This window comes from Neomonachus schauinslandi, chromosome 5 (assembly GCF_002201575.2).
Source record: "Neomonachus schauinslandi chromosome 5, ASM220157v2, whole genome shotgun sequence".
Lineage (NCBI taxonomy): Eukaryota > Metazoa > Chordata > Mammalia > Carnivora > Phocidae > Neomonachus > Neomonachus schauinslandi.
In genome coordinates, this window is record NC_058407.1 from 144,303,658 (window position 1) to 144,326,816 (window position 23,159).

Genomic DNA, 23,159 nt, shown 5'->3' on the forward strand with positions numbered 1-23,159 from the left:
TACCGTGGGAGTGGATCCTCCTCCTCCCAGCGTGCCCTGCGGCACGGGGGGCCGAATCCGGAAGTTCTGGGCCGAATTCCTGGTTGCCAACAAGTCCCATCCAGAGTGGATGGAAACCGGCGACATGGCGGCGTCCGGCCCAGCGCTATGCCTCTTCGACGTGGACGGGACCCTGACGGCCCCGCGACAGGTAGGCGGTGCCCGGCGGGCTGGCGGCAGCGGGTGCAGACCCTCAGGGTGCTCGGAGACATGGGACGGGGCCGAAAAACCCTTGAAAGCGAAAAACGTGTATGGGGTTGGAAAACGCAGTTCTGGACTCTCACCGCATGCCCTGGATTTGAACCTCAGCTCAGCCCCCTTGCCAACTATGTGCCCTCCTCAGTCCTGTCACCTGTGAGCTGTACCTTGTAGCCTAATATGAAAAACATAGGTTTCCAGGTCAAACAGACCTAATAGAGTCTCAGTTGTACCCTCTTGACAGCTGTCTGACCTTGAGCACGTCACTTAGCCTCTGAGTCTCAGCATCCACGGCTTTAAATGGGGACCTTCCCAGTTCCACATGGTGTTTGTGAGGGTCGAATGAAATCGAATAAATTCATAAAAGTATCTTGGGTACTGTAGGCTGTGTTCAGTAATAGTCAATAAATATTAGCTGCTGACACCACCCCCTATCTCAGCCCCCTTCTCCAGCAGGAGTGAGCAAGGAGACCTAGATTTTTTCACACTGCCGGCTGAGAGCCCCCTTGAACTGCAGGAAGCTTGCTTCCCACTTCTAGATTTTGCTGCTCCAGGCATGGACATAGGTTTCAGTTAAGATCAGCATTTGTGATGAAGTTCATGCTGACCTCCTTGCACGGACTGGTCACTGAACAACAGCCATTCAAACTAGAGACTGGGCCCAAGTGACCTCACTAACTTCACTTTCTATCCCTACCTTCTTAATTTTGGCCGGAGGGTGGCAGTGGTGTGCTCCAGACGTCCACATTAAACGTGTGTGACTTCGGATAACATCATTTTGCCTTTCTGAGCCACAGGTTCAGTGTATCTAGTGATGAAACTCAACTGCAAGTTCTTCAGAGGCCCTTTCTGACTCAGATTCAGTGACCCAACACACACTTCTGGACTGTTAGAGAATCTCTTGGCCATCTAGAGCCAAAGTCAACAACTCATTGTTTGTAAAGAGACAGACAGCAATAATTTATGTCTTTGCCAACCACATGGTCTGTAGTAACTACTCAACTTTAATGCAAAAGCAGTCATAGACCTTATGTAGACACAGCATGGCTGTGTTCCAATAAAACTTTATTTTTTTAAAAAGATTTTGTTTATTTATTTGACAGAGACACAGCAAGAGAAGGAACACAAGCAGGGGGAGTGGGAGAGGGAGAAGCAGGCCTCCCGCTGAGCAGGGAGCCCGATGTAGGGCTCCATCCCAGGACCCTGGGATCATGACCCGAGCCAAAGGCAGATGCTTAACGATTGAGCCACCCAGGTGCCCCCCCCGATAACTTTTTTATTTATTACAAAAACAACCAGCTGCTCAGTTTGGCCCATGGGCTGTGATGGTCTAGGGTTCACATTCCAAACCTATTTACATGATATCACTGGACCTTCTCAACCTTTCTCCCTCTTTCATCCCATGCAGGATAATTTCTGTTACCCATTTAAACATAAGGAAACCGAGACTCCATGAAACCATGACCTCGATTTCTCACAGCAAATCTAGTACAAGTCTCGGGTTGCTGGGTGTTGTTATTTGCTAAGTTTGCCATTTTCTGCCACCGCTCTAAGATGGGGGCTGTTCTGGCTGCTGGTTATGCCATTCCAGAAGGTGTTTCTGCCTTCCAGAAAGAATCAGGGCAGATGAGCATGAAGTACGAAATAGCAAAGAAACCCACAATGTATTCCCATAACACATTTGAAACATGACAGTCTTTGCAGCAAACTAATAATTTTAACACTGAAAAAAAAAGAAGTTTAACAAAAGAAAGTTGTTTCTGTGTGCCGGGTGTTCCAGGTAAAAAATAAAAATATTTTAGCAAGAGATCTATTCATTATAGAATAATACCTTCCCTCCCTCAATACATGCATTCTCAAACACTGATAAGCATATTACAGTCCAGAAGCAGAAGAATGGGTTATCTTACAGCTGCTGAAACACAATATGACATAAACAGATAAAATCTAATTAGAATGGAGTCCAGAGCTTCGCAATATCACTCTAAACCTGAGTGAATTGTTTTCCGGCTTTATGTCATAAAAAATTCAAACATACAGGGGCACCTGGCTGGCTCAGTCAAAGGAGCATATGACTCTTGATCTCAGGCCTGTAAGTTTGAGCTGCACATTAGGTGTAGATATTACTTTTAAATCTTAAAAAAATAAAATTAAAATTAAAAGGAAATTCAAACATACAGAATCACTGAGAAACTAGTATACAGAACAGCTGCATCCCCACCACTTAAATTCAACGTCGATTGACATTAACGTTCTTTTTTATTCTTCGCTGTACCACTTCCTAAGCTGCAGTCATCATGGTACTTCACCCCAAAATATTTGAGCCTGGATCTCTTAAGGACATCTGTGGTGACCATAGTGCCATCATCACCATCACCAATGAAAATTGTCACCAGTTCCCTCCTATTATTTAATGCCCCAGTCTAGCAGTCAGCAAACGTTTTTCTGTAAAAGGCCAGATAGTAAAGGGTTGAGACTGTGCTGGCCAGGTGGTCTCTGTCACAGCTACTCGGCTGTGTCCTTGCGGCCACAGACACCACGCAAATGAATGGATATGGCTGTGTTGCAATCATATTTCACAGAACCTGACAGCAGGTCAGTGCCGGCCCACGCACCCTATTCTGCTGACTCTTCTTTACTCCCATCAGTTTTCCTCTGTTGTCCCCAAAAAAGTCTTTTATAGTTGGTTTTTTCAGAAGGTGAATTTTTAACATGCTTTGACCTCAGTTTTAAGCTTTTGGGTCTTTCTCTGTGTTTTATTTTGTCTAGGATGATTTATAAAGAATTCCTTGTGATTGGCAACACAAAAGTTATTTGGGAACATCACAACAACTTTGTGATTATTTTGCTCCAAAGATCTCTCCTGCAGTGGGTAGTTTAGATGCTCTGTTGTGCTCACAAGCAGCTGGGTCTTATTTCCTGTCAAAAAACATTTGCTGCCACTTGGAAGTGAGAAGGTGCCTTCTAACGCACACACATTGCAGACACACCTGATGGCCACAGTACCACAGAGCTCATCAGTGTGCACAGGGGTTAAGATAAAATAAATTGCAGCTTTGGGTTCTGCTTGAAGATGGAAGTATTACATTTTTAATATTTTGCAATCCAGGGAATCTTGCCCACTTCTTGCCATTCTGACGTCAGGAGTCTTCCCCACTTCCTGCCATTCTGACATCATTCTGACATTTGGAGGGCTCCGGGACCCATTTTCACAGGCATTGATTCATAGAGGCCACTGGTGCACTTCTAGATTTTGTCTGCTAGGTCAAGATTGCACTGGAAGGTGTAGAAAAGATTGTGTTCTGTTATAAGCCCTTCTGTACAATTTTATTAATCCTATGTGTATATTACTCTAAAACAGTTTCTTTAAGAAAAAGAGAAGAATTGAACTCTAGACGTTTTTGTATTGAAGTTTGTTTTTGTTTTTAATTTCTGCTAACTTCATTTCTAAAGATAGCCCATGTGTGGGCCGCCTGGCTGGCTCAGTCAGTGGAGCAGGCAACTCTTGATCTCCGGGTCATGAGTTCAAGCCCCATGTTGGGGGTAGAGTTTACTTAAAAAATAATAAATTAGGGGTGCCTGCGTGGCTCAGTCAGTTAAGCATCCTACTCTTGGTTTCAGCTCAGGTCATGATCTCAGGGTTGTGAGATCGAGCCCTGCATTAGGCTCTGTGCTGGGCATGGAGCCTGCTTAAGATTCTCTCTCTCAAAAAAAAAAAAATTTAAAGATACCGCATGTGAATATACAATTCGGATTGGTAAAAGTAACAAAATAACTTCAAAAAATGAATTGTGATTTGTCTTAATATAGGAATATTTTTTCATGTTCATAATTTCTTTTGAAATAGTGCACAGTTTGGACTTTAACTAGCATAAAATTATACCATTGAGACCACTGTTGATAGGTAGGAGCTTTTCTTTTAGGAGAGACTAAAATCTAGTGATCTTACTTCTGTACTTTATTTATTTTTGGTTTTGTATAATTATAACAAACCAATTCTGAACATCCTCTTTAATCTTATCGTGTTATTTTGTTTTAAAATCAGCAACTTATATTTGTAAGTGGAGTACAGTATAGCATTTGAAAGGAATGCTCTAGATCTATGTGTATCGGCCTGGAATGGTCACCACAACTCACTGCTCAAAACACAAGTCACTGCACAAGACAGAATGAGTCCTTGTGTTTCAGGGCACCTGGGTTCAGGTCGTTAAGCGTCTGCCTTCGGCTCAGGTCATGGTCCCAGCGTTCTAGGATCGAGCCCCGCATCGGACTCCCTGCTCAGCGGGAAGCCTGCTTCTCTCTCTCCTACTCCCCCTGCTTGTGTTCCCTTTCTCACTGTCTCTCTCTGTCAAATAAATAAATAAAAACTTTAAAAAAATAAACCAGAATTAGAGTACAACTTCTTTAAAAAAAAAAAAATGAGTCCTTGTGTTTCAGAAATAAGACCTATTTGGGGCGCCTGGGTGGCTCAGTCGGTTAAGCGTCTGTCTTCGGCTCAGGTCATGATCCCAGGGTCCTGGGATGGAGCCCCGCATCAGGCTCCCTGCTCCGCAGGAAGCCTTCTTCTTCCTCTCTGACTCCCCCTGCTTGTGTTCCCTCTCTCACTGTGTCTCTCTCTGTCAAATAAATAAAATCTTAAAAAAAAAAAAAATCAGACCTATTTATTTGTGCGCATATAGACAAGTATATGAACACAGAGAGGAACAGCTGGAACAGAACACAGCAGTTGTTAATATATTGCTTGTGTCTTTTAAGCTAGGTAAAAATAAGTAGAATTTAACACATTTTTCTCTGGTAAAAAGTTGATGTCCCCAAATCACAACTAAAATATTTGGACTTACTACAGACCTAGAGCCTGAATTGGCATATATGAAAGTAAGGATTGTGTCTCTCTTAGAGTTTTAGTCTCCTGGTTACTTTACGGCTCGTGACTTTTTATTTTCCTTTTTGAAATGTAGAAAATTACCAAAGAAATGGATGGCTTTCTACAAAACTTGAGGCAGAAGATCAAAATTGGAGTAGTAGGCGGGTCGGACTTTGAGAAAGTGCAGGAGCAGCTGGGAAAGGATGGTAAGTAAACGCTACTTGTTGTTCATGTTTGGTTAATGGCAGCTTCCTATGAGGACGTCAGGACCTGTGGCCCTTAAGTATCTTAGGCAGGCCCAAGCTCTCCTCCCCGTGTGGCAGGCTTCCTGCTGCCTTGTTTGGACAAACATTCTCTCTGCTTTTTCTTTCCTCTGTTCTTAATGCTATAAATACATTTCTGGAGTTGGTGATGGACCACTCGGGACTCAGGTACATGGATGGGGTCGCCCAGATGTTTGAGTGTGTGTGTCACTGCCTGGAATGCTTCACGTTGTCCCCGTCCACTCTCCTAGCTCAACTCAGGCCCCATCTCCTGACCGTCCTTCTCACCCAGGTGTTGAGGTGCCCTCTGGGTCTAGGGGCCCCTCTCCGTTGCCCTCACACAGGGTCTCCCAGAGTTCCCTAATCATGAGTCACCCAGGCTCCTCCCCTGTCTATTAAACCAGGATCTCCAGCGCAGGACTCCAGGAAGCCAGGGGTTCTTACTGGCCCCTTCACTGGAGATGCTGAGGTCTCTGGGGCCTTTGAATCGTATTTTAGCAGCCCCCCCCCCCCAGGAGATTATGATGCACAGCCCTGCTGGCAGAGCACTCTCTGCTCGCTGGAAACTATCTTGTTATCCGTCCGTTTTTCTTGAACACTACGACTATGGATTCCTCATCTTGTAGCCCCAGGGCCTCCTGGGTGCCTGGCCTATAAGAACTAGAGGGTGGCGAGATGGATGAGTTGATCGTTCTTCTGGACACTGTTGACATTTTGGGCCGGCTCATTCTCTGTTGTGGGGGGCTCTCTTGTACACACTGTAGGATGTTCAGCAGCACCTCTGGGGCCTCCACCCATGGGATGCCAGGAGTACCTCCATGCCCAGTGTGACAACCAAAACTGTCTCCAGACATTGCCAAGTATCCTCTGGGGGGCAGTATCACCCCCAGTAGATAACCAGTGTTTTAGCTGTAATATCTCACAGTCCAAATCAGCGTAAGCTGTATGTATTGGATTAGTTACTCTGAGCATAATCTATGCATTCTCTTTAAAGCTCTCTGTTCTGCTTACACTTAATTTTCCCTGTAGATGCTCTACTTAGAAACACTAGAAACAACATAATGGGGCACATTAAGCCTGTTACCCGGCCCTGATGGCCCTTTCTGCCTCTGGCCATATTTTTAACCACAGGCTCAGAGAGGTTTTATGTCAGGGTAGGTCACTGTCTAGATTTCAGAGTGTGAGTCAAAACAACAGACTCAAAACATTCACAAGCTAGAGGAAAGTTGGAAGACCCAGCTGTATCAGAATCACCTGGGGAGCCTGTGAAAATACAGATGTGAGGGCCCCCCCAAAACACAGGGCACCTGGGAGTCTGCATTTTAACAAGCAACTAAAGTTTGAGAACCCAGTTAGACTTATGTGAGTGGTCTCCAAATTTGGCTGCATGTAAGAATCACCTAAAGACCTTTTAAAAAAATTGGGTTTTTTTAAATTCTGATTTTTAGCCTGGCCCTGCATGTTCTGATTCAGAAAGCCTGAGAGCAGAGCCTGGGAATCTGCACATTTTCATCACTGCCCTGGGGATGCGGGTCCACAGGGAGGCTTGGGGGCTGTCCTTGGCTCCCGTCTTCCTCTCCAGGTAGAGGGGGCTGAAGGCAGAGACGTGAGAGGGCCCACCAGCAAGTCTCCCATCTCCAGCCTGGCCACCGTCTTGTACATTTGTAATTAGAGAGTCTTTTTTTTTTTTTTTTATAGGTTTTATTTACTTGACAGAGAGGGACACAGTGAGAGAGGGAACACAAGCAGGGGGAGTGGGAGAGGGAGAAGCAGGCTCCCCGCTGAGCAGGGAGCCCGATGCGGGGCTCGATCCCAGGACCCTGGGATCAGGACCTGGGCCAAAGGCAGACGCTTAACGAATGAGCCACCCAGGCGCCCCCCCAAAGTCTTTTTTAGAAAAAGAATTTTTTTTTTTTTTTAAGGAGCTCTTTTCCCCACCTGTTGAACCTGTTAAGACGAGATACCCTTTCACAGTCCTTATTGGAGTTCAGTTTTATTGACGATATGTGTTAATCGAGAAATAGAAACTCCAGCTTCAGTTCTTTTCTTTTATTTCGGTTGCAGTGGTTGAAAAATATGATTATGTGTTTCCTGAAAATGGCCTGGTTGCATACAAAGATGGGAAACTCTTGTGTAAACAGGTAGGTTCTTGAGTATCCAGACGACCATATACTGTTATTAAAATGGTTTCTAAAAAGATCTTTGACATTGGGTGCTTCTGGAGAGGTGTATCTGGGAGGTGAGGAGCAGGAGGAGTGAATCCCTACCCCACATTCTTTTCTACATCTTGAATGTTGAACCATGTGACTATCACATATTCCAAATTGTGAACTAAATTTTTATCATTGTTTTTTAAGGATACGTAATCTGATATTTTTATTATGCGAGCAGAGACTAGGATAGACTGCCTCTCTACAAGCATTTTTAAGAGGTACTGTGTAGCTCTTATTAGTAACAAGATCATTCCACTCAGACATAAGAAAAAGTCTGAGGGGAACGAATACACTTTTTGTCAGTGTCTCTAGATATTTTAATTGAATAAAAGCAGCAGTAATAAACTCTTTGGGCCTTCCATGAAGCATTCGAAAGATAATGAGTACAAAAGTCTTGAGTCATGGAGCAGGAAATGCTTTAACTAAAGCCCTTTGTGGTTTGCCTTATGTTTGCAAGCAGGGAAAGAAGGAAAAAGGTGGTGGGGCGTGTCACCCTGGCCGCCACATCAGCCCAGTGACCCCCGCCAGTAGTGGCTGAAGCTCTGGGTTTGCTGTAAAGTTATTTTGAAAATGCGTCCCCCAAATCAAGTAACCCCAGTATTTTCTTTATCTAGAGTATTCAAGGTCACCTGGGTGAGGCCCTAATCCAAGATTTAATCAACTACTGTCTGAGCTACATTGCAAAAATTAAACTCCCGAAGAAGAGGTGGGTTTGCTTTTAGCAAAGAGGCTGCGTGCCCTAGCATGGGGAGGAGTGGCATTGGCTGGGTTGGTGCTGATTCCAGTCCTGGGCTCTGTGCTTAGTTAGTAAGACATTGCTGGAAACCTTGTAGTGGAAGAATGAATCCATAAATGATGGCTTTGCCACATGATGGGAATCGGAAACTAGACGCTTGCCGAGGCTGTGGGTCCGAGGAAAGGCCTGTAAAACCGCAGTGTGAGAAGAGCATCAGCCCCAGACCCGGGAGTCACCCTGGAGGCCCAGGCCACACTCCACGCGCAGCCTTGCTCGCTCGGCCCACGGTGTGACATAAAATCTGCATTAATTGCTGTCATTTGAAAGTCAGATTTCACGTTGTAAAATACCATCACTTCTGGCTTCTGTGGTCTCTGAAGACCTGTCATTTCAAATTCGCACAAGATCCCCCCTGAATTCAGGCAGCAGAGCTGAGACCCACCTGGATCAGCATTTGCCCACACCTCTCATCAGTCTCACTGTGCGCCCCACACACAGGTCACACGGGCGCAGGAAGGCTTCAGATGAGTCCAGATCCTCAGGGAGGAGTTGAACACTTGATAAACTTCCTTAATCCTAGTTTTTGAGAACAGAAGCCTTTCTAAAATGCATCAGCCTCCCTCCCTTGGGAATGAGAGTAATATTATGTCCTTGAGTTGGGGAGAAATCATCGAGCCTCTCTTTCTGACAGTTTAGCACCGCAGTCCTAGGGTCACCCCTGGGAAGGGTCACCAGGGTCCCTGTAGAAGGTATAGGGGACAGGGCTGGTCCATACCAGCTCCAGGACATCCCAGGTAGGGGACTCTTGAAAAAGCATCTTAGATGCACCTGTGTTGTATCATTTGCTTCTGTGCAAGTTGGGCACAGCCGGGGAGAGGATCCAGCAGTTGAGATTTTGCTGCTTTTACTTTACCTAGTATTCATTGCTTCCCAGTTAACAAAAACTAGGACATTTGGTTTTCTCAGGACCCTTTAGAGGTAACCACAATGACTACGTCAGCCCCTTTGTGAGGCTCCAAGAGGCACCCAGAGTCACACAGCCTCGCAGGAGGCCGCGGTGGCCTTGAAGCAGGCCCTCAGCTCAACACTGGGCCGGGGTCCCTGGGATTTACAGGTGGCTGGTGGCTCAAGATCAGGACTGTGTGTGGAAGACAGAAAGGGCCGAGGCAAGAGGTTTGAGAGGCTCATAGGCATCAGCGTTTAGAACTAGAAGATACTTCTGGGTGCCTGGGTGGCTCAGTCGTTAAGCATCTGCCTTCGGCTCAGGTCATGATCCCAGGGTCCTGGGATCGAGCCCTGCATCGGGCTTCCTGCTCTGCAGGAAGGCTACTTCTCCCTCTCGCACTCCCCCTGCTTGTGTTCCCTCTCTCGCTGTGTCTCTCTCTGTTAAATAAATAAAATCTTAAAAAAAAAAAAAAAAAAACTAGAAGATACTTCTGAGCACACAGTCACAAAACACTTAAATTGCATTGTAAGGATAAATAGCTCACAGTTATTTGAGCTTTTAAGAAACTATTTTGAGATTCAAATTGGAAACACGAGGGGATATGGGATTTTTTTTTAAACATCTTTATTCAAAATAAGTAGTGTTGAGCTGTTCTCATTTTCTGTGATCAGATCAACCATTTAGTAGCGGCTGGCTGCACAGTGTTTCCTCGGTAATGAGGGAGGAGGCTCGCCAAGCAGCCCTCCGAGCCTTTCCCCGTAGCTTTGTGTGGTCAGATCAGTGGGTTCAAGAGGTCACTAGCAAAGGGGTCAGGCGCATGAATTTTCAGACTCCTCAGGGAACTTGAGAGATGGTAATCATTTCCATAGCTCTTTTTTTTCTTTTATTTGACACAGAGAGAGAGAGAGAGCGAGCACAAGTAGGCAGAGAGGCAGGCAGAGGGAGGAGAAGCAGACTCCCCAGCTGAGCAGGGAGCCCAACGCAGGGCTTGATCCCAGGACCCCAGGATCATGACCTGAGCTAAAGGCAGATGCCCAACCGACTGAGCCCCCCAGGCGCCCATCATTGCTCTTTATTAATGATAAAATTCACTGTCCAACAGAAATAATGTGGGCCACGTGCAATTTTAAGTTTTCTGTAGCTGCATTAAAAAAAGAAAAAGGAACACCGAAATTAATTTTAATCGTGTTTTATTTAACTCATTATAGTCAAAATATAGTCATTTTAACACATAGTCAACGTAAAACATTTCGAATGAGGATGACATTTCTTTTTCATGCTACATCTTTGAAATCTAATCTCAGTTCAGATTAGCTGCATGTGGCCCGTGGCTGCCGTGTGGCTGAGCCCAGCCCTGTGAAATGTTGATCACACCAGCCCCTGCCTTCTGGAAATTTGAGCCTGTTTACCCATCTGTAACGTCGCCCACATAAATAATGTCTCTCTGGGGCCCGTCCCCTTTCCTCTCTAGGGGTACTTTCATTGAGTTCCGAAATGGGATGTTGAACGTGTCCCCGATTGGGAGAAGCTGCAGCCAAGAAGAACGCATTGAGTTTCACGAACTCGATAAAGTGAGCCCCTTGAACACAGCCTGGGTCTATGGAGATAAGATAAGATGTGCAGCCTGGCGGCCGGCGGCTGAAGGGTTTTTTCTGAACTGCCATGCACTAGATAATCGGTATCTTCTTGTTCTTCTCAGAAAGAAAATATCAGACAGAAGTTCGTAGCAGAACTGCAGAAAGAGTTTGCGGGAAAAGGCGTCACGTTCTCCATAGGTACCGTGCATTCAGGCGGGTTTCCTTCGGGCTTTGGTAACCGCTTGCCAGGGGGTTTGCCGGGGGCCGGTGAGCTCTTGAAATGGGACTGTGCCCGGTGTGGAGGTGGGCAAGAGGGGTTCAGGGGCAAGCACTCCTGTGTGGTCAGCCCTCATGGAGACTCACCCCAGCTGCTGGGTTTGGTTCTAAAGTCTCACCCGGCAGAATTCCTCCCCACACCTCTCCTGCTGGCCCAAAATAGCGCTCGGCCCAATAGATTCTGGAATCTCATGCTGGGTGAGCAGCAGAGATCCTTAGCAGTCAGTTGGGTTGGTTTTACAAATCAAGAAACTGAGGCCCTGGAAGGAAAGGGGACTTGTCTGAGCCCACAGAGGTTGTATCTACAATGGCGGCCCGGCGTGCAAACGGTTCCGGTGTCCGACGGACTTCTTCCTGCGGCACTGGCATCTTGGCCTTGGTTTTTGGTAGAATATACTTGTCAGACACTTGAAGCGAACGCTGATGAGTGATTATGTAAAGCCCTCTTGTTTTACCACCTCCACTAAGTGTACAGTTGTAGGAAAACCGGAATCGCAAAGGGATTATGTCTGATAGACAAACGGGTAGATGTTCAGGTGTTCTTGAACTGCAAGGTGAACATCTCTCTGACAAAGCTTTCAAACGGTTTCATCGCTCCTGAAAGCTGCCTGCAAATCACCTTCCACGTGCTTTTCCTTTTCCCTGCAAGATGAACTGCGTGCAGCCTGCTTCTAGGCCTCGTCCCCTGAGAGCCAGAGCATGTTAAAGCTCGGGCCGGCCCAGCTGAATGAAGCTATTATCAGCTTTTCCACCAGCATGCTTCATTTAGACCCATGCGCTTGGCGCAGCACTTGGAACACAAATGCATTCCTTGTTCTGAGCTGGTGGTCTGTCTCGCTTTTCGATTTTAGGTGAAATAATGCTGGAAAAAGCAATGTCATATTAATTTCTAGAACTGGTCCCTAAAGTAGCATAAGTAGCGAACAAGGGTGTTAAAAATCAAAGACCTTGGCCCTCCACTTGCTGACGAGTAGGCCACATGTTCTTTTCAGCAAAGTGCTCTTCGCCTCCTTTCCACCTTTAGCTTTTGTGTCTTCCCCCCTCTCGGCAGGAGGCCAGATCAGCATTGATGTCTTTCCTGAGGGCTGGGACAAGAGGTATTGCCTGAGACATGTGGAAAATGACGGCTATAAGACCATCTATTTCTTCGGGGACAAAACCATGCCAGTAAGTACGGGAGCATTATTTTGGAGTTGGACTGTTCGGTTTGGGCTGGAAAAGGGGACATGGACACATGGGCCTTTTCCCCTCCCCCACGCGGTGCGCACTGGTCCAGCTCACACTGAGTGGGGGCTTCTGCAATTCAGCCTCCCTCCCTTTGCGCTCCCACACCGGACGCCTCGGTGGAGGCAGAAATGGAGCTCTTTGGAGGCTCACTTCGCGGCCTTCCAGAACATCTGCCCCAGTGCTGTCCGATCCTTTGTGCACTTCCAAGCTCTTGGCCAGTTTTATGTCCTTTTTCCACTGTGTTTTTCCCCCAGGGGCATTCATTATGAGTTGGGCACGAGGCATCCTAAATGGTAGGAAGACAGGAAATCTCACGAGTCTGAAATTCAAGAGACTGTGCCAGGGACTGTTTAGCAGTGGACATCACACACAGACGGTTTGGGGAGCTGTTCCTGTCGGAAGTCCCAGGTCCCAGACTGATTCTAAATCAGGGCTGAGAGCAGAGCTGTGTCAGGCCAGCACCATTAGGAGGACTACAGAGAGGGATTTCCCCAGAGCCACTGTGCAGGATGGGGCTCTCTTGGGAGAGGTGGGCCCCGAGAGGAGGTTCGGCACCAGCCACTCACTGCCCAGCCCTGGGCCTGTCTCCAGGCTCCTTTAAATTCCTGCTTCCCTTTACACACTGCCCAGTAACGGGATACCTTGCCATCGGAGGTCCTGGTTTGGGCTTTGTGGCCATCCTGCACCCAGCAGGTGTGTCCTGGATGCTGCACATTCAGAGTTTTCTTATCCCTCTGGTCTCTGGTCCACTGCAGAGCACTTGCCGCTCTGCTGACATTTCTGGGGTGAACCTACCTGCCTTTCAGCGAGGTCTCTGCATATGGTCTTCTAGCATGAAAGGGACTTCTGATCAGTAAAGGCTCGTGTCCATCTCTCTAAATGATGAAACCAGGACTTGGGCGCCTGGGTGGCTCAGTCAGTAAAGCGTCTGACTCTTGATTTCAGCTCAGGGCATGATCTCGGGGTCCTGGGGTCAAGCCCCACAATGGGCTCCCTGCTCAGCGGGCCATCTGCTTGTCTCCCTCTTTCTCTGCCCTTCCCCGTGCTTGCGTTCTTTCTCTCTCTTAAATAAATTAATAAATCTTAAAAAAAAAAAAAAAACAAGACTCAGAAAGGGTAAGTGACTTATTCAGGGTCACACAGCTCACGCCAGAGCTGGTGGCACCAGAACAGACTACTTTGTCTTTAAGCACATAGGCTTTCCAGTCCAACAAACCATCCCTCCATCATGGTGGGGAACATTCTCTTCTAGTTCCCAGACCACATGGTACTGCTTTTCAGGAGGTGTGGCCTTTCGCCTCGTTCTTAATGATGGAGAGAAGTGGTTTACAACCGCGTCCATTTGTTGAAATTCTTCGGCTGCAGAAATACTTTGAATGCAAGCTTTGAAACAAGCCTCTGTCGGACTTGGATGTCTCTTGAGAAAGCAAGCTCACGCACTCACACGTGGGATCCCAGGGATGGCCAGGTGCCTCTGCAGCCCTTCCAGCCCCGTGCCAGCACTGGGCTGGGAAGAGAGCTGTTGAGACAGGCGAAGCCAGGTTCTTAGTGATGACACTCTTGCTGTGTGCACATAGCCATCAGAAGCCTCAGCTGGGACTTTGCAGAATGGAATGCGGTTCTTGAGATAAGCAGAGAATGCCTGCTTTGGGGAATTCTCCATCTGGGAATTAGAGCGTTTTCTGTGCTGTTTAGCTGCTACAGGACCACACACTGATTCTGTTTGTTTGGTTTTTAGTTCTACCTACTTTTTTTTTAAAGTGGATACTAGTTACGGAGGTGTTTTTCCCGATTCTTAACGAACATAGTTCATCGTAGAGCATTGGAGAAAGTTCGAGGGAGAAAGTTTGTCATGTGTGGTCACGCCTCCCAGCCTTTTCTTTGTGGGCATATGCGACCCCCAAAGTGGACCCTGCATTCTCATTATTTGATTTTCTGCTTTGTTCTCAGTACGAATTTTATTTCCCCATGTTAGTGAATATTCTTCGAAAACAAGGTTTTCAGGGGCTGTATGACCCGTTTCCCCAGCAGAGGCCCTGGGACTGTGGTTGTTGACACCGTGGTGACAGTTCTCTGCCCTCTCTGACGCTGTCAGTCAGTGGTTTCCTGGAAATGGGAAGTGACAGTCCAGCCGTCTAAACCTTTAAACAGGCATAGAGCCTCCCAAACACTAGCTTTAAACTTCTCGTATTCAGTGATAGATTTTGAAAGCTGTTTCCTCTCTTTGCACCAAGGCAAATGTTCTTGCTGGTTTCCAGGGAAACAGCACTTGAGCTGAGAACTGTCAGTAAAAAGCCATTTCCCAGGCGTGCCTGGGTGGCTCACTCGGTTAAGGGTCTGGCTCTTGATCTCAACTCGGGTCTTGATCTTAGGGTCATGAGTTCGAGCCCCATGTTGTGCTCCATGTTGGGCGTGGAGCCTACTTAATTAAAAAAAAAAAAAGGCATTTCCCTGCCAAGCACCACAGGCTTAGAGGCCTGCCTGGCAGCCTCCTCAGCCCTAGCAGCCACGTCCATCTGGCGGGATCGGATGTTACACAGAGCCCCTCCCCCCTTCCCTGCTTGGAACACCCCCAGAGAGCAGGGTGAAGAAGCTAGACGTTGGCCCTTGCTTTTCTAAATGCTTGTCAGTCCTGGAAAGCCCCACCCCTGCATTCCTGCCCATCAGCCACATCAACCAGGGTCTGTTAAAACGCAGCTCCAAGTGCAGCCTCGAGGCTCTGGGCCTAGCCTGGAGTGCCTTGGTTTGCTGCAGGGAAAGGGATGGCCAGGGCACAGAGAGGCACCCCACCCTGCTTTGCATGGCTTCGGGCAGGGAGGAGACTTAGGCAACTGACTCCACCACCACCCCCCCCAGCCTTTCCATATTCCCAGACTAGACAGCTTCCGCTGGTTTAATGCTTCCTGGCTTTAAGGCAGTTGGAACATGAAAACATTCTAACACGTCATGAACATCGACAGCTGATTGACTTTTTGACTCAGCAGATCCTTTTAGGTGATTGAGCTCTCTGGGGGGCACCCTGCCCTGCTGCGGGAGGGGACTGACCAAGTACACGGCGGCCCCGCAACACGGCGGAATGCCTCATGGCTGTACAAACCACTGATGCAGACCGATCTCTGGGATGTTTTTTCAGGCGAGCCAAGTAAGGTGCAGAACAATAGAAGTAACATGCGCTACTTTTGTCTAAAGAAGCGGAAGTAGTGTCTCTTCATGTTGCTTGTAAGTGCATAAAGGGAATGTGAAGGGACACCCAAGAAAGCAGATGACAGACCTCCGGAGGGTCAGGGACAAGGATGGGAGAGACACTTAGCACTCTGTCCCTTTTTTAAATTTTGAACTCTGTGAATGTGCTATCTATTGAAAAATAAAGCTTTAAAATATCAAATTAAGAAAACTAAATTCTTTAGCTTCTAAAGCACTTCAGTCTCAGATCCTGAGCTGGGCACTTAGACGTTCTGTCCTCTGGTCCTTGGGCAGCCTGGCGGGGAGCATGGGACGGGCAGCAACAGGCTCCGTGTGGGGCGGGGCGCAGTGCAGGGTCAGAGACCGGGTGGCATCCAAAAGCCTCTCGTCATTCTCCCACATCGCCTCCAAACTGCTACTTAATCATGCAATACTTGGTTTTCTACAAATGTTAAAAAGGAAGATCTGTCTTTATTTTTTATTTTTATTTTTTTTAAGATTTTATTTATTTGACAGAGATAACGAGAACAGGAACGCAAGCAGGGAGAGTGGGAGAGGGAAAAGCAGGCTTCCCGCCGAGCAGGGAGCCCAACGCGGGGCTCGATCCCAGGACGTCCTGGGATCATGACCTGAGCCGAAGGCAGACGCTTAACGACTGAGCCACCCAGGCGTCCCAGGGAAGATCTGTCTTTAAAATAAGCTTCAAAGAGGTCCCCATCGGCCTGGTGGGAAGAGGCAGCTTTGAAACCCAGAAGACCCAAATCTGGCCCCTGCTGCCCACACGGTGACCACACACGTCTCTGTATCCGTGAGCTGCGGTGCCTGTCACCTCCGTGGGCACGCAGTTCCTCTGAAGCAGTGGGAGGAAAGGGAGGTTCTGGAGGGAGGGTGGCCCAGGAAAGGCAGCAGGACTTGCCTCTCCCAGCAGGGGAACCAGCCCGCTACCAAGTCTGCAGCTTTTAATAAAGTTTAAGAAAAGCTCATCCAGTATGAGAGATTGGAGGCCTACAGGGTGGGCGATGTGTGTAAACCGACAAGCCTTGAGTTCCTGCTCAGGCTTTAGATGGAGTTGGCCTTTGGCCATGACCTGGGTGTCCTCGCCATGCCTGGCATCTCCTGCGCTCACTCTCAGGATGCCTGAGGGCCGATGAGGGCACAGAATGTGTCCTATGCGCAGACCTGCCCTACTATTCGTGTGTTTCAGTGCGAAATCTGAGACCCAGGTCTTAGGGGACTAGTGGCAGGGTTAGGTTAGCATGGAGAGGGGAGTCCCTTGCTCCCAGAGAGGCCCCCAGGAAAATCGCTGCTCCCCGAGATCTGACTGAAGGAGGTTGGACCGGGTTGGATATTCTCCACGCAGCTGAGGGGGTGCAGCCGGCTCCCTCGTGGGAGGACGGGAAGCAGGACACCGGACAGGGGTACCATGGGTGCAGGTGCTTGTTGGGGTCCCTGCTGACCCGCTTTCCTTCTGTGGTCTTGTCGCGCCTGAGATCGGGGGAGGACTGGCTGGATAAGCCCTGAAGAAGGAGCAGCCCCTGCTCTAGCTCTTCTGTTCAGGGGGACCCCAGCTTCAGGCCCCTAGAGTGTGGCCGGCCCTCGGGGACTCCCCTGGTACGGTCACTGATGTCTATAAATCAGCATTTTCTGGATGCGTCTCTGTGCCCAGGCCCCTCACACAGCGCTCAGCCCCATTTTTGTGAATGAGGGGATGTGCCGGAACCAGGAGCAGACCCAGAGGGTCACCCCGGGGGCATTAGCAGGACAGCAAGCCAGCTTGCTTTCCACCACACCCCAAGCTGGATAGTCATCAGATTGTAAGCCACTGGATCCCATCCTGGAGGTACGTTGGAATCACCTAATTGTTTTTAAAACATCATGACCATGGGGCCAGGCTTTTTTTTTCCTTTTAAGCGTAACAGTTGACTTCTTTCTAGGAAAAACCAGTACAGTTATCTAAGGGCATACGTTTTTATCAGATCTGTCTGAAAGTTGTTGACAGTTTTCATCCCCAGCTAACGATCACATGTTGAGAAACAGCTACATACCAGTCATGCAGCGCGCACTCAGATCCGTTTGGCTTCCCACACAGCGGCCCGCAGGCTGGGGACACTGGCCCTGGAAGTGCTGGTAAAGCTCCCGCAGTGACTGTCACCTCAGCCCAGCGAGCACGGCTGCCCCAGGGCTTTGAGGCCAGAGCCCTTTTCCCTTTGGCCTTTGTACCCTGATACCTAGAAATTTGATCAATCCCGTTACATTGCCAAGAGATTAATGTCCACGTGCGGCAGGAGTGGACTCCCAGCCGGAGGGGGTCTGTCTGAGCCCCAGATGGCTGGTCATAGCAGAGACCCTCTCGAGGTCTGGCGGCCTGCCCAGCAGGGCCCACCGGCCGGGGAACTTGATCTGTGTTCCCTTCCTCAGCTCCACCGTCAGGATCCTCAGGCTTCACCAGAAGCCCCCCATCAGCTCAGCAACAGCGTGTGCAGAAACAGCCTGGTGGCAGGGAGACTGGACCCCACGCAAAACTGCCTTCTGGTTTTCTGTTGCACCCTCAGACTTGGGCCTTGTAGGGATTTAAATATTAATGGTCTGTTTGCACTGAGCTGCAGGCCTCTCCTCTGGGCCCTCAGGTAACAGGATCTGGCATCCGTCGCTTCGGCTTTGTTCCCTTTGTCTTAATCTAGTGTGACCCGTGGTCCCTGTGCAAATCCAGTGTTTGGAATTTTCAGTTCTCTGAAGCCTAATTCTAGGGGAGGGCGCTCACACTAGCTCACTTTGTGCTTCTGCTTCTCCCGACCTCCCTCTGACTCTGCATGCGAGCCCTGTACAGCCCCAAGGAGCCACAGGGGAGGCCAGGTACCCTGGCAGGAGAGGAAGTTAAAGTCTGAGGTTGGTGGTGGTGGTGGTTCCGAGACGCTCTTGCCAACTTTGCTGAGCCCAGACAGAGCCCAGAGAGCCGGCCCCGCATGGACCAGGTCTCCCGGGAGGGACAGGCTGGGTGGCTGCTTCGGACTCGTTCCCTGGGGAAGGGCGTCTGCCCTCCTACCCTGGCTGGCTGTGCAGCCTCCTAACTGCGGTGCTTCTGCTCGTCGTCCTCATCCCCCACCTCTCCATCCTCCAGAAGGTGAATCTGATTCTGTCCCCAGGTGGCAGCTTTCCTGGTGGCTTCACATCAGATCCCAAGTCCTTACCTCCCTGGCCTGGCGGGCTGCTGAGCTGCCTTCCCAGACACGGCTTGTCCCCTCACTTCCTCTGCTCAGAGGTGCCTCCCTTGTCACCCCGGGTTCTCTTCCCCTGTTGTCTGCCCTGCGGAGTTGTTCACCTCTGTCTCCTGCCCTCTCCCCGCCCCCGACTCAAGCTGTGAAGGTGGTCCCTACCTTGGTTTGGTTTGCCCAGCAGGTAGTAGTAGGTGCTCCCCGGGCTGGTTGGGTTCATGTGTGAATACAGACTCCTCCCTCCTGAGTGAGTGAGTGACAGGGAGTGAATGTGTCCCTGGTAGATGCTGGGTTTTTCTGGATAATGCACGAGTCTTTTTTCTATGTTAGGTTCTCTGCAGTAGTTTTTACCTCCCGTGCTATTCGCAAGAGGAATCCGACTTTAATTCTAAGAATTGCATGAACTGGTTTCACGTTTACTTGCTTAGGTAGCACATGGTGGGCGTGACGCTCAGCGCTGACCCAGAGCCCCTTGACAGCACAGAAATCTGTGAGGCCAGGGCCGGACCCCAGCAGCTCCCCCAGTCAGTGCTGGGAAGGGACCTTCCCCGACATGGCTCCAAGTTCGTGGCCCCCTAACCTGACTCCTGCACCTAGCGCACTTTGGGCCCCGGCAGCAGCCCCTCCTAAAGTTTGGGGAGAGGTTATTCTCACAAAAATGAGGGCAGTAGGAATTAACCGTGTCCCTCAGTCCTTTATTTTTTTCTTTTCTTTTTTTTTTTTTTTTAAGATTTTATTTTATTTATTTGACAGAGAGAGACCAGCGAGAGAGGGAACACAAGCAGGGGGAGGGGGAGAGGAAGAAGCAGGCTCCCCGCAGAGCAGGGAGCCTGACGCGGGGCTCGATCCCAGGACCCTGGGACCATGACCTGAGCCGAAGGCAGACGCTTAACAACTGAGCCACCCAGGCGCCCCTCCATCAGTCCTTTAAAGGGATGTCAGATTTTTCCTGTAGAATCTTTACAATAAAAATCCATTTTTGTCTCTGCAGTCATTTTCATCGTATTAGAAACTAATTGATTTTTCCAAGGAAAACCTAGGGAATTGCATGAGAAGCAAAGCAGGGGCTTTGCTGCAGCTCGGGTGTGGGCACGGCAGGAAGCCTGCTCCACTCACCCAAGACCAGGGGTGGGATGGGGGTGCCGCACGGACCGGAGGACCCACAACCACGGGACCCCCGTGATGTGCTGGGGCCCGGCAGAAGCAGTCCTGCCCTCCACTCTTGGAAGTGGCCCAGGGGAAGTGCCATGTGCACACACCTGGAGCCCCATGAGCTGAGGGGCGGGTGCTGACCTGGTGACCCCCACAGGGCTGCGGGCGGGGTGTGGCGTTACCCGCTCCTCGGCGGTACAGGCCGGGTCCACAGCTGGGCCACCCGGCTCACACGCCGAACACATGGACTATTTAAATGTAAACGAATCAAAATCAAACTCCGTTGCTCTGTGGCCGTGGCCACATGCCACCAAGTGCTCAGTAGTCACCGGTGGCTGCTGTCAGCTCGGAGGCCGGCCTGTCAGCATCACCGCAAGGTCCAACGGCAGCGCCGCGGTGGGCTGTCAGCCCTGCCACACTGCCTGTGACAACAGCTTGGGCACGGTTAAAACACGGTGGCAGAGAGTGCCATCACCTGCCGCACTTGCTGTATAGAAAAATAAGCCTCAGACAGATCTTCACAAGAGCGTCGTGATTTCTTTCATAGGCGTAATTACACGTTCCAAGCTAAATTGCAGTTCGAGGGAAGGTGATGAAGCCTTTCTCGGTAATGCCTGTGCTCGGGCTGCTACTCTCCCGGGGGCTCAGGTGACCGAAGCCGGCCTCCCTGCTGGTAAAATCGCCAGTTCCTCAGCTCCCCGGCTGCCTGCGCCCAGGAGAAGCAAGGCGCCCATATCTCCTTCGTGTCTTTGCAGGGCGGGAATGACCACGAGATCTTCACCGACCCGAGGACCGTGGGCTACACGGTGGCGGCCCCCGAGGACACCCGCAGGATCTGTGAGGAGCTGTTCTCCTAACGGCCCCTTTCCCAAAGGAGGGCAGGGCATCCCGCTGACAGGCTGCAAGGGCCACTGGTGGCCACACTCAGGATCCCTCCCTCCCTCACACGCCAGGCTCCCCACACTGTCCTGTGGCCCCGACCACGACGTGGCCTCCACCCTCAGTGCCAGAAGCAGCCAGACTTGTCAAGAATGGCCTGAAGGAATAGCTCCAACCCGATTTCATCCCCCACCCCCAAGTCTCAGACCCTCCGTACGTGCAATCACGGTACACACGGTTTTGAGGGGAACCTTCCCCATCATTCTGGAATGATACAGAACGAATGTGCCTAGACCCTCACTCCTCATGGGTCTTGTGAAAAATGTAACCAGTATCAATGTTTGGACCCCCTGTGTCAGTACCAACGGGGGCATCTGGTGATGAGAAAGGACAAGATGTTTACAGCCATCCCTCCCCAGGACAGAAGTTCAACAGCGCCTCCGGAGGGGAAGCTCCTGCCTGAGTGTCAGCCTGGGGGGACTCTGAAAGCGAGGGCCCTGTGGCCGCCGGGCAGTACTGAGCTCAGCGGCGCATGGGACGCAGACGGGTGGCCGCCAAGTGACCACTGACCCCAACGAGTTTGCACCTTAGCTGGCCTGCAGCACGGCAGGCAAGCTCTGAATTCACTACACTTAGGAGAGCCCACTGCGCCTCCGCCTGTCAGGATGGGAGCAAGTGGGCCCCATCTGCCCTGCCCCTGGATGCTGGCGCTGGCTGGCTCCCCGAGGGCCTCACTCCCCTCCACTTTCTTAGGGAACACGTGAGAGCCTGGATCGTTAACAGAAGAGGGGTGGCACGGCTGCTCTGCAGATCTTTTCGTGAAGCTGCAGGTCTGCCCGGCCTCACCCAGACCTGGACCTAAGGGGTGGGAGCTGTCCGGTGGTTGGGCCTGCGACCCCCACTCGTGCTTCGAGTTCTGCAAGGTCCTTGTGCCACTGGAAGGCAGCTCCAGGGTCCCGTGGGGGAGCGCTATCCAAGGAAACGGTTCACAGGTCACGTCTCGGAATCTGGACTCGTCAGGACCCACAAATCCTCAGTCCACTCCAGTCCACAGCACGGCCTCTGCTCAGGGCTGGTCGATCTGAACGGCGGTCTGCACCCCCGCCGCCCCACCCCCACCCCACCAGGTGCTTTCATCTCAGCGTTTGCTGGGTCCTTCCAAGCCTCCCAGGACCCCCCCGGGCTGGTCTTAGCTTGAGGTCTGGTTGGGGGCAGTCTGCATGACCACACCCAGGGCTGACATTGCTCCGTGGTTCCCAGGACACAGCCACCCAGGGGTACCTTTCTTTGTTGGATTTTGCAAATGATACTGTAATGACCCTTCACAATGAAAAGCAGCAAATTAAAGTTGATTTTATTGTTTCCCATTTCTCATTCTGAGGCCTTTCTCCTTCTTTGACGGTTACATGAATGGTGAAGTGAATGACCAGCCATGCTGTCTTCTCAGATTCTGGAAGATCGGCAGATCTGAAGGCCACTGCTTCGGACACTGGTGTTCCCGGGGTTTCTGCAGCGCCAGAGTTTTGTGCTTCCCGGCTGGCACAGATCCTCGCCTTCCTGCCCACTGGGTAAGGATCCACAAGTTTCCTTGTTACAGCAAAGCAAGTCTTAACTCAAATTTGCCCTAACCTTTAGAACTGGAGACAGCCCTGCCTGGGCTGCCCTGGGCAGGTGCCCCAAGACTGTGGGGCTGGGCCCCACCCCTCCCTGGGTTCCCACCGTGGCTGCCAGCCGGACACTCAGCGGCAGACCCCCTGGGCCCCTTTCACCACCCCCGGGGCCTCCCTCTGTACTGCCAGGACCTCCTCCCGCCTGCCCTGCCTTCCACAGGCACCTACACTTACCACAGGCATCTTCTGTCTTCGGGTCATCCAGAACCCCCGGGGCTCCCCCAGCCGGGTGTGGCAGCCTCACCCACGCCGGCTCTGCTGCTGACCAGCGGCGTGACTCAGGACGGGTTCATCGCAGCCTGCTTGCTCCTCTGTTGGGTGGGGTACGGCCCCTACCACACAGGAGACCTAAACGAGCTACCTCCAGCCAGGCTACTATTAACTTCACAAACCCCCGGGAAGCCTGTAAGACAGGCCCTGCCAGCCCTGCTGTCCCGGCACGGCTCAGTCAGCCCCCAGCTTTCCGGAACCGGCAGCACGACGCCAGCACGGGAAACCTCAACACTGTAGCTAACTGTTGAGCAAGGGGGAAGCAGAGGTTGGCCCTGGAGTCAGCGGCCCCGTGGAGGGCACAGCGGGGGCTCCTGAGGGAGAAGCCCCCAGGAAGGCCCTCCTGTGCTTCAGTGAGGTGCCTGCACTCCAACCCGAGGGAGGAGACGGGACAGGATCTACGGGACACTTGGCAAGATCTCTCAGCCAGTGGGCAGGGGGAGCGCCCCGATCG

General features: G+C 50.6%; 1 protein-coding gene across 1 annotated transcript; it reads left to right on the forward strand.

Moving 5' to 3' along the window:
- On the forward strand, positions 1-22,132 carry PMM2 (phosphomannomutase 2). The gene is made up of 8 exons (XM_021698120.1): positions 1-190; positions 5,196-5,307; positions 7,429-7,505; positions 8,192-8,283; positions 10,731-10,830; positions 10,959-11,034; positions 12,164-12,279; positions 20,642-22,132. Exons 1-8 carry the CDS (start codon positions 110-112, stop codon positions 20,741-20,743), a joined length of 756 nt encoding a protein of 251 aa, XP_021553795.1. The 5' UTR covers positions 1-109; the 3' UTR covers positions 20,744-22,132.
- Positions 22,133-23,159: the final 1,027 nt, after the last annotated feature.

Excerpts from the sequence above, each read along its gene's own strand:
- PMM2 (XM_021698120.1), top strand. The coding sequence starts at position 110 with ATGGAAACCGGCGACATGGCGGCGTCCGGCCCAGCGCTATGCCTCTTC. Across the intron at positions 5,308-7,428 it reads GGAGCAGCTGGGAAAGGATG|TGGTTGAAAAATATGATTAT; the intron begins GTAAGTAAACGC and ends TTTCGGTTGCAG. Across the intron at positions 11,035-12,163 it reads AGGCGTCACGTTCTCCATAG|GAGGCCAGATCAGCATTGAT; the intron begins GTACCGTGCATT and ends CCCTCTCGGCAG.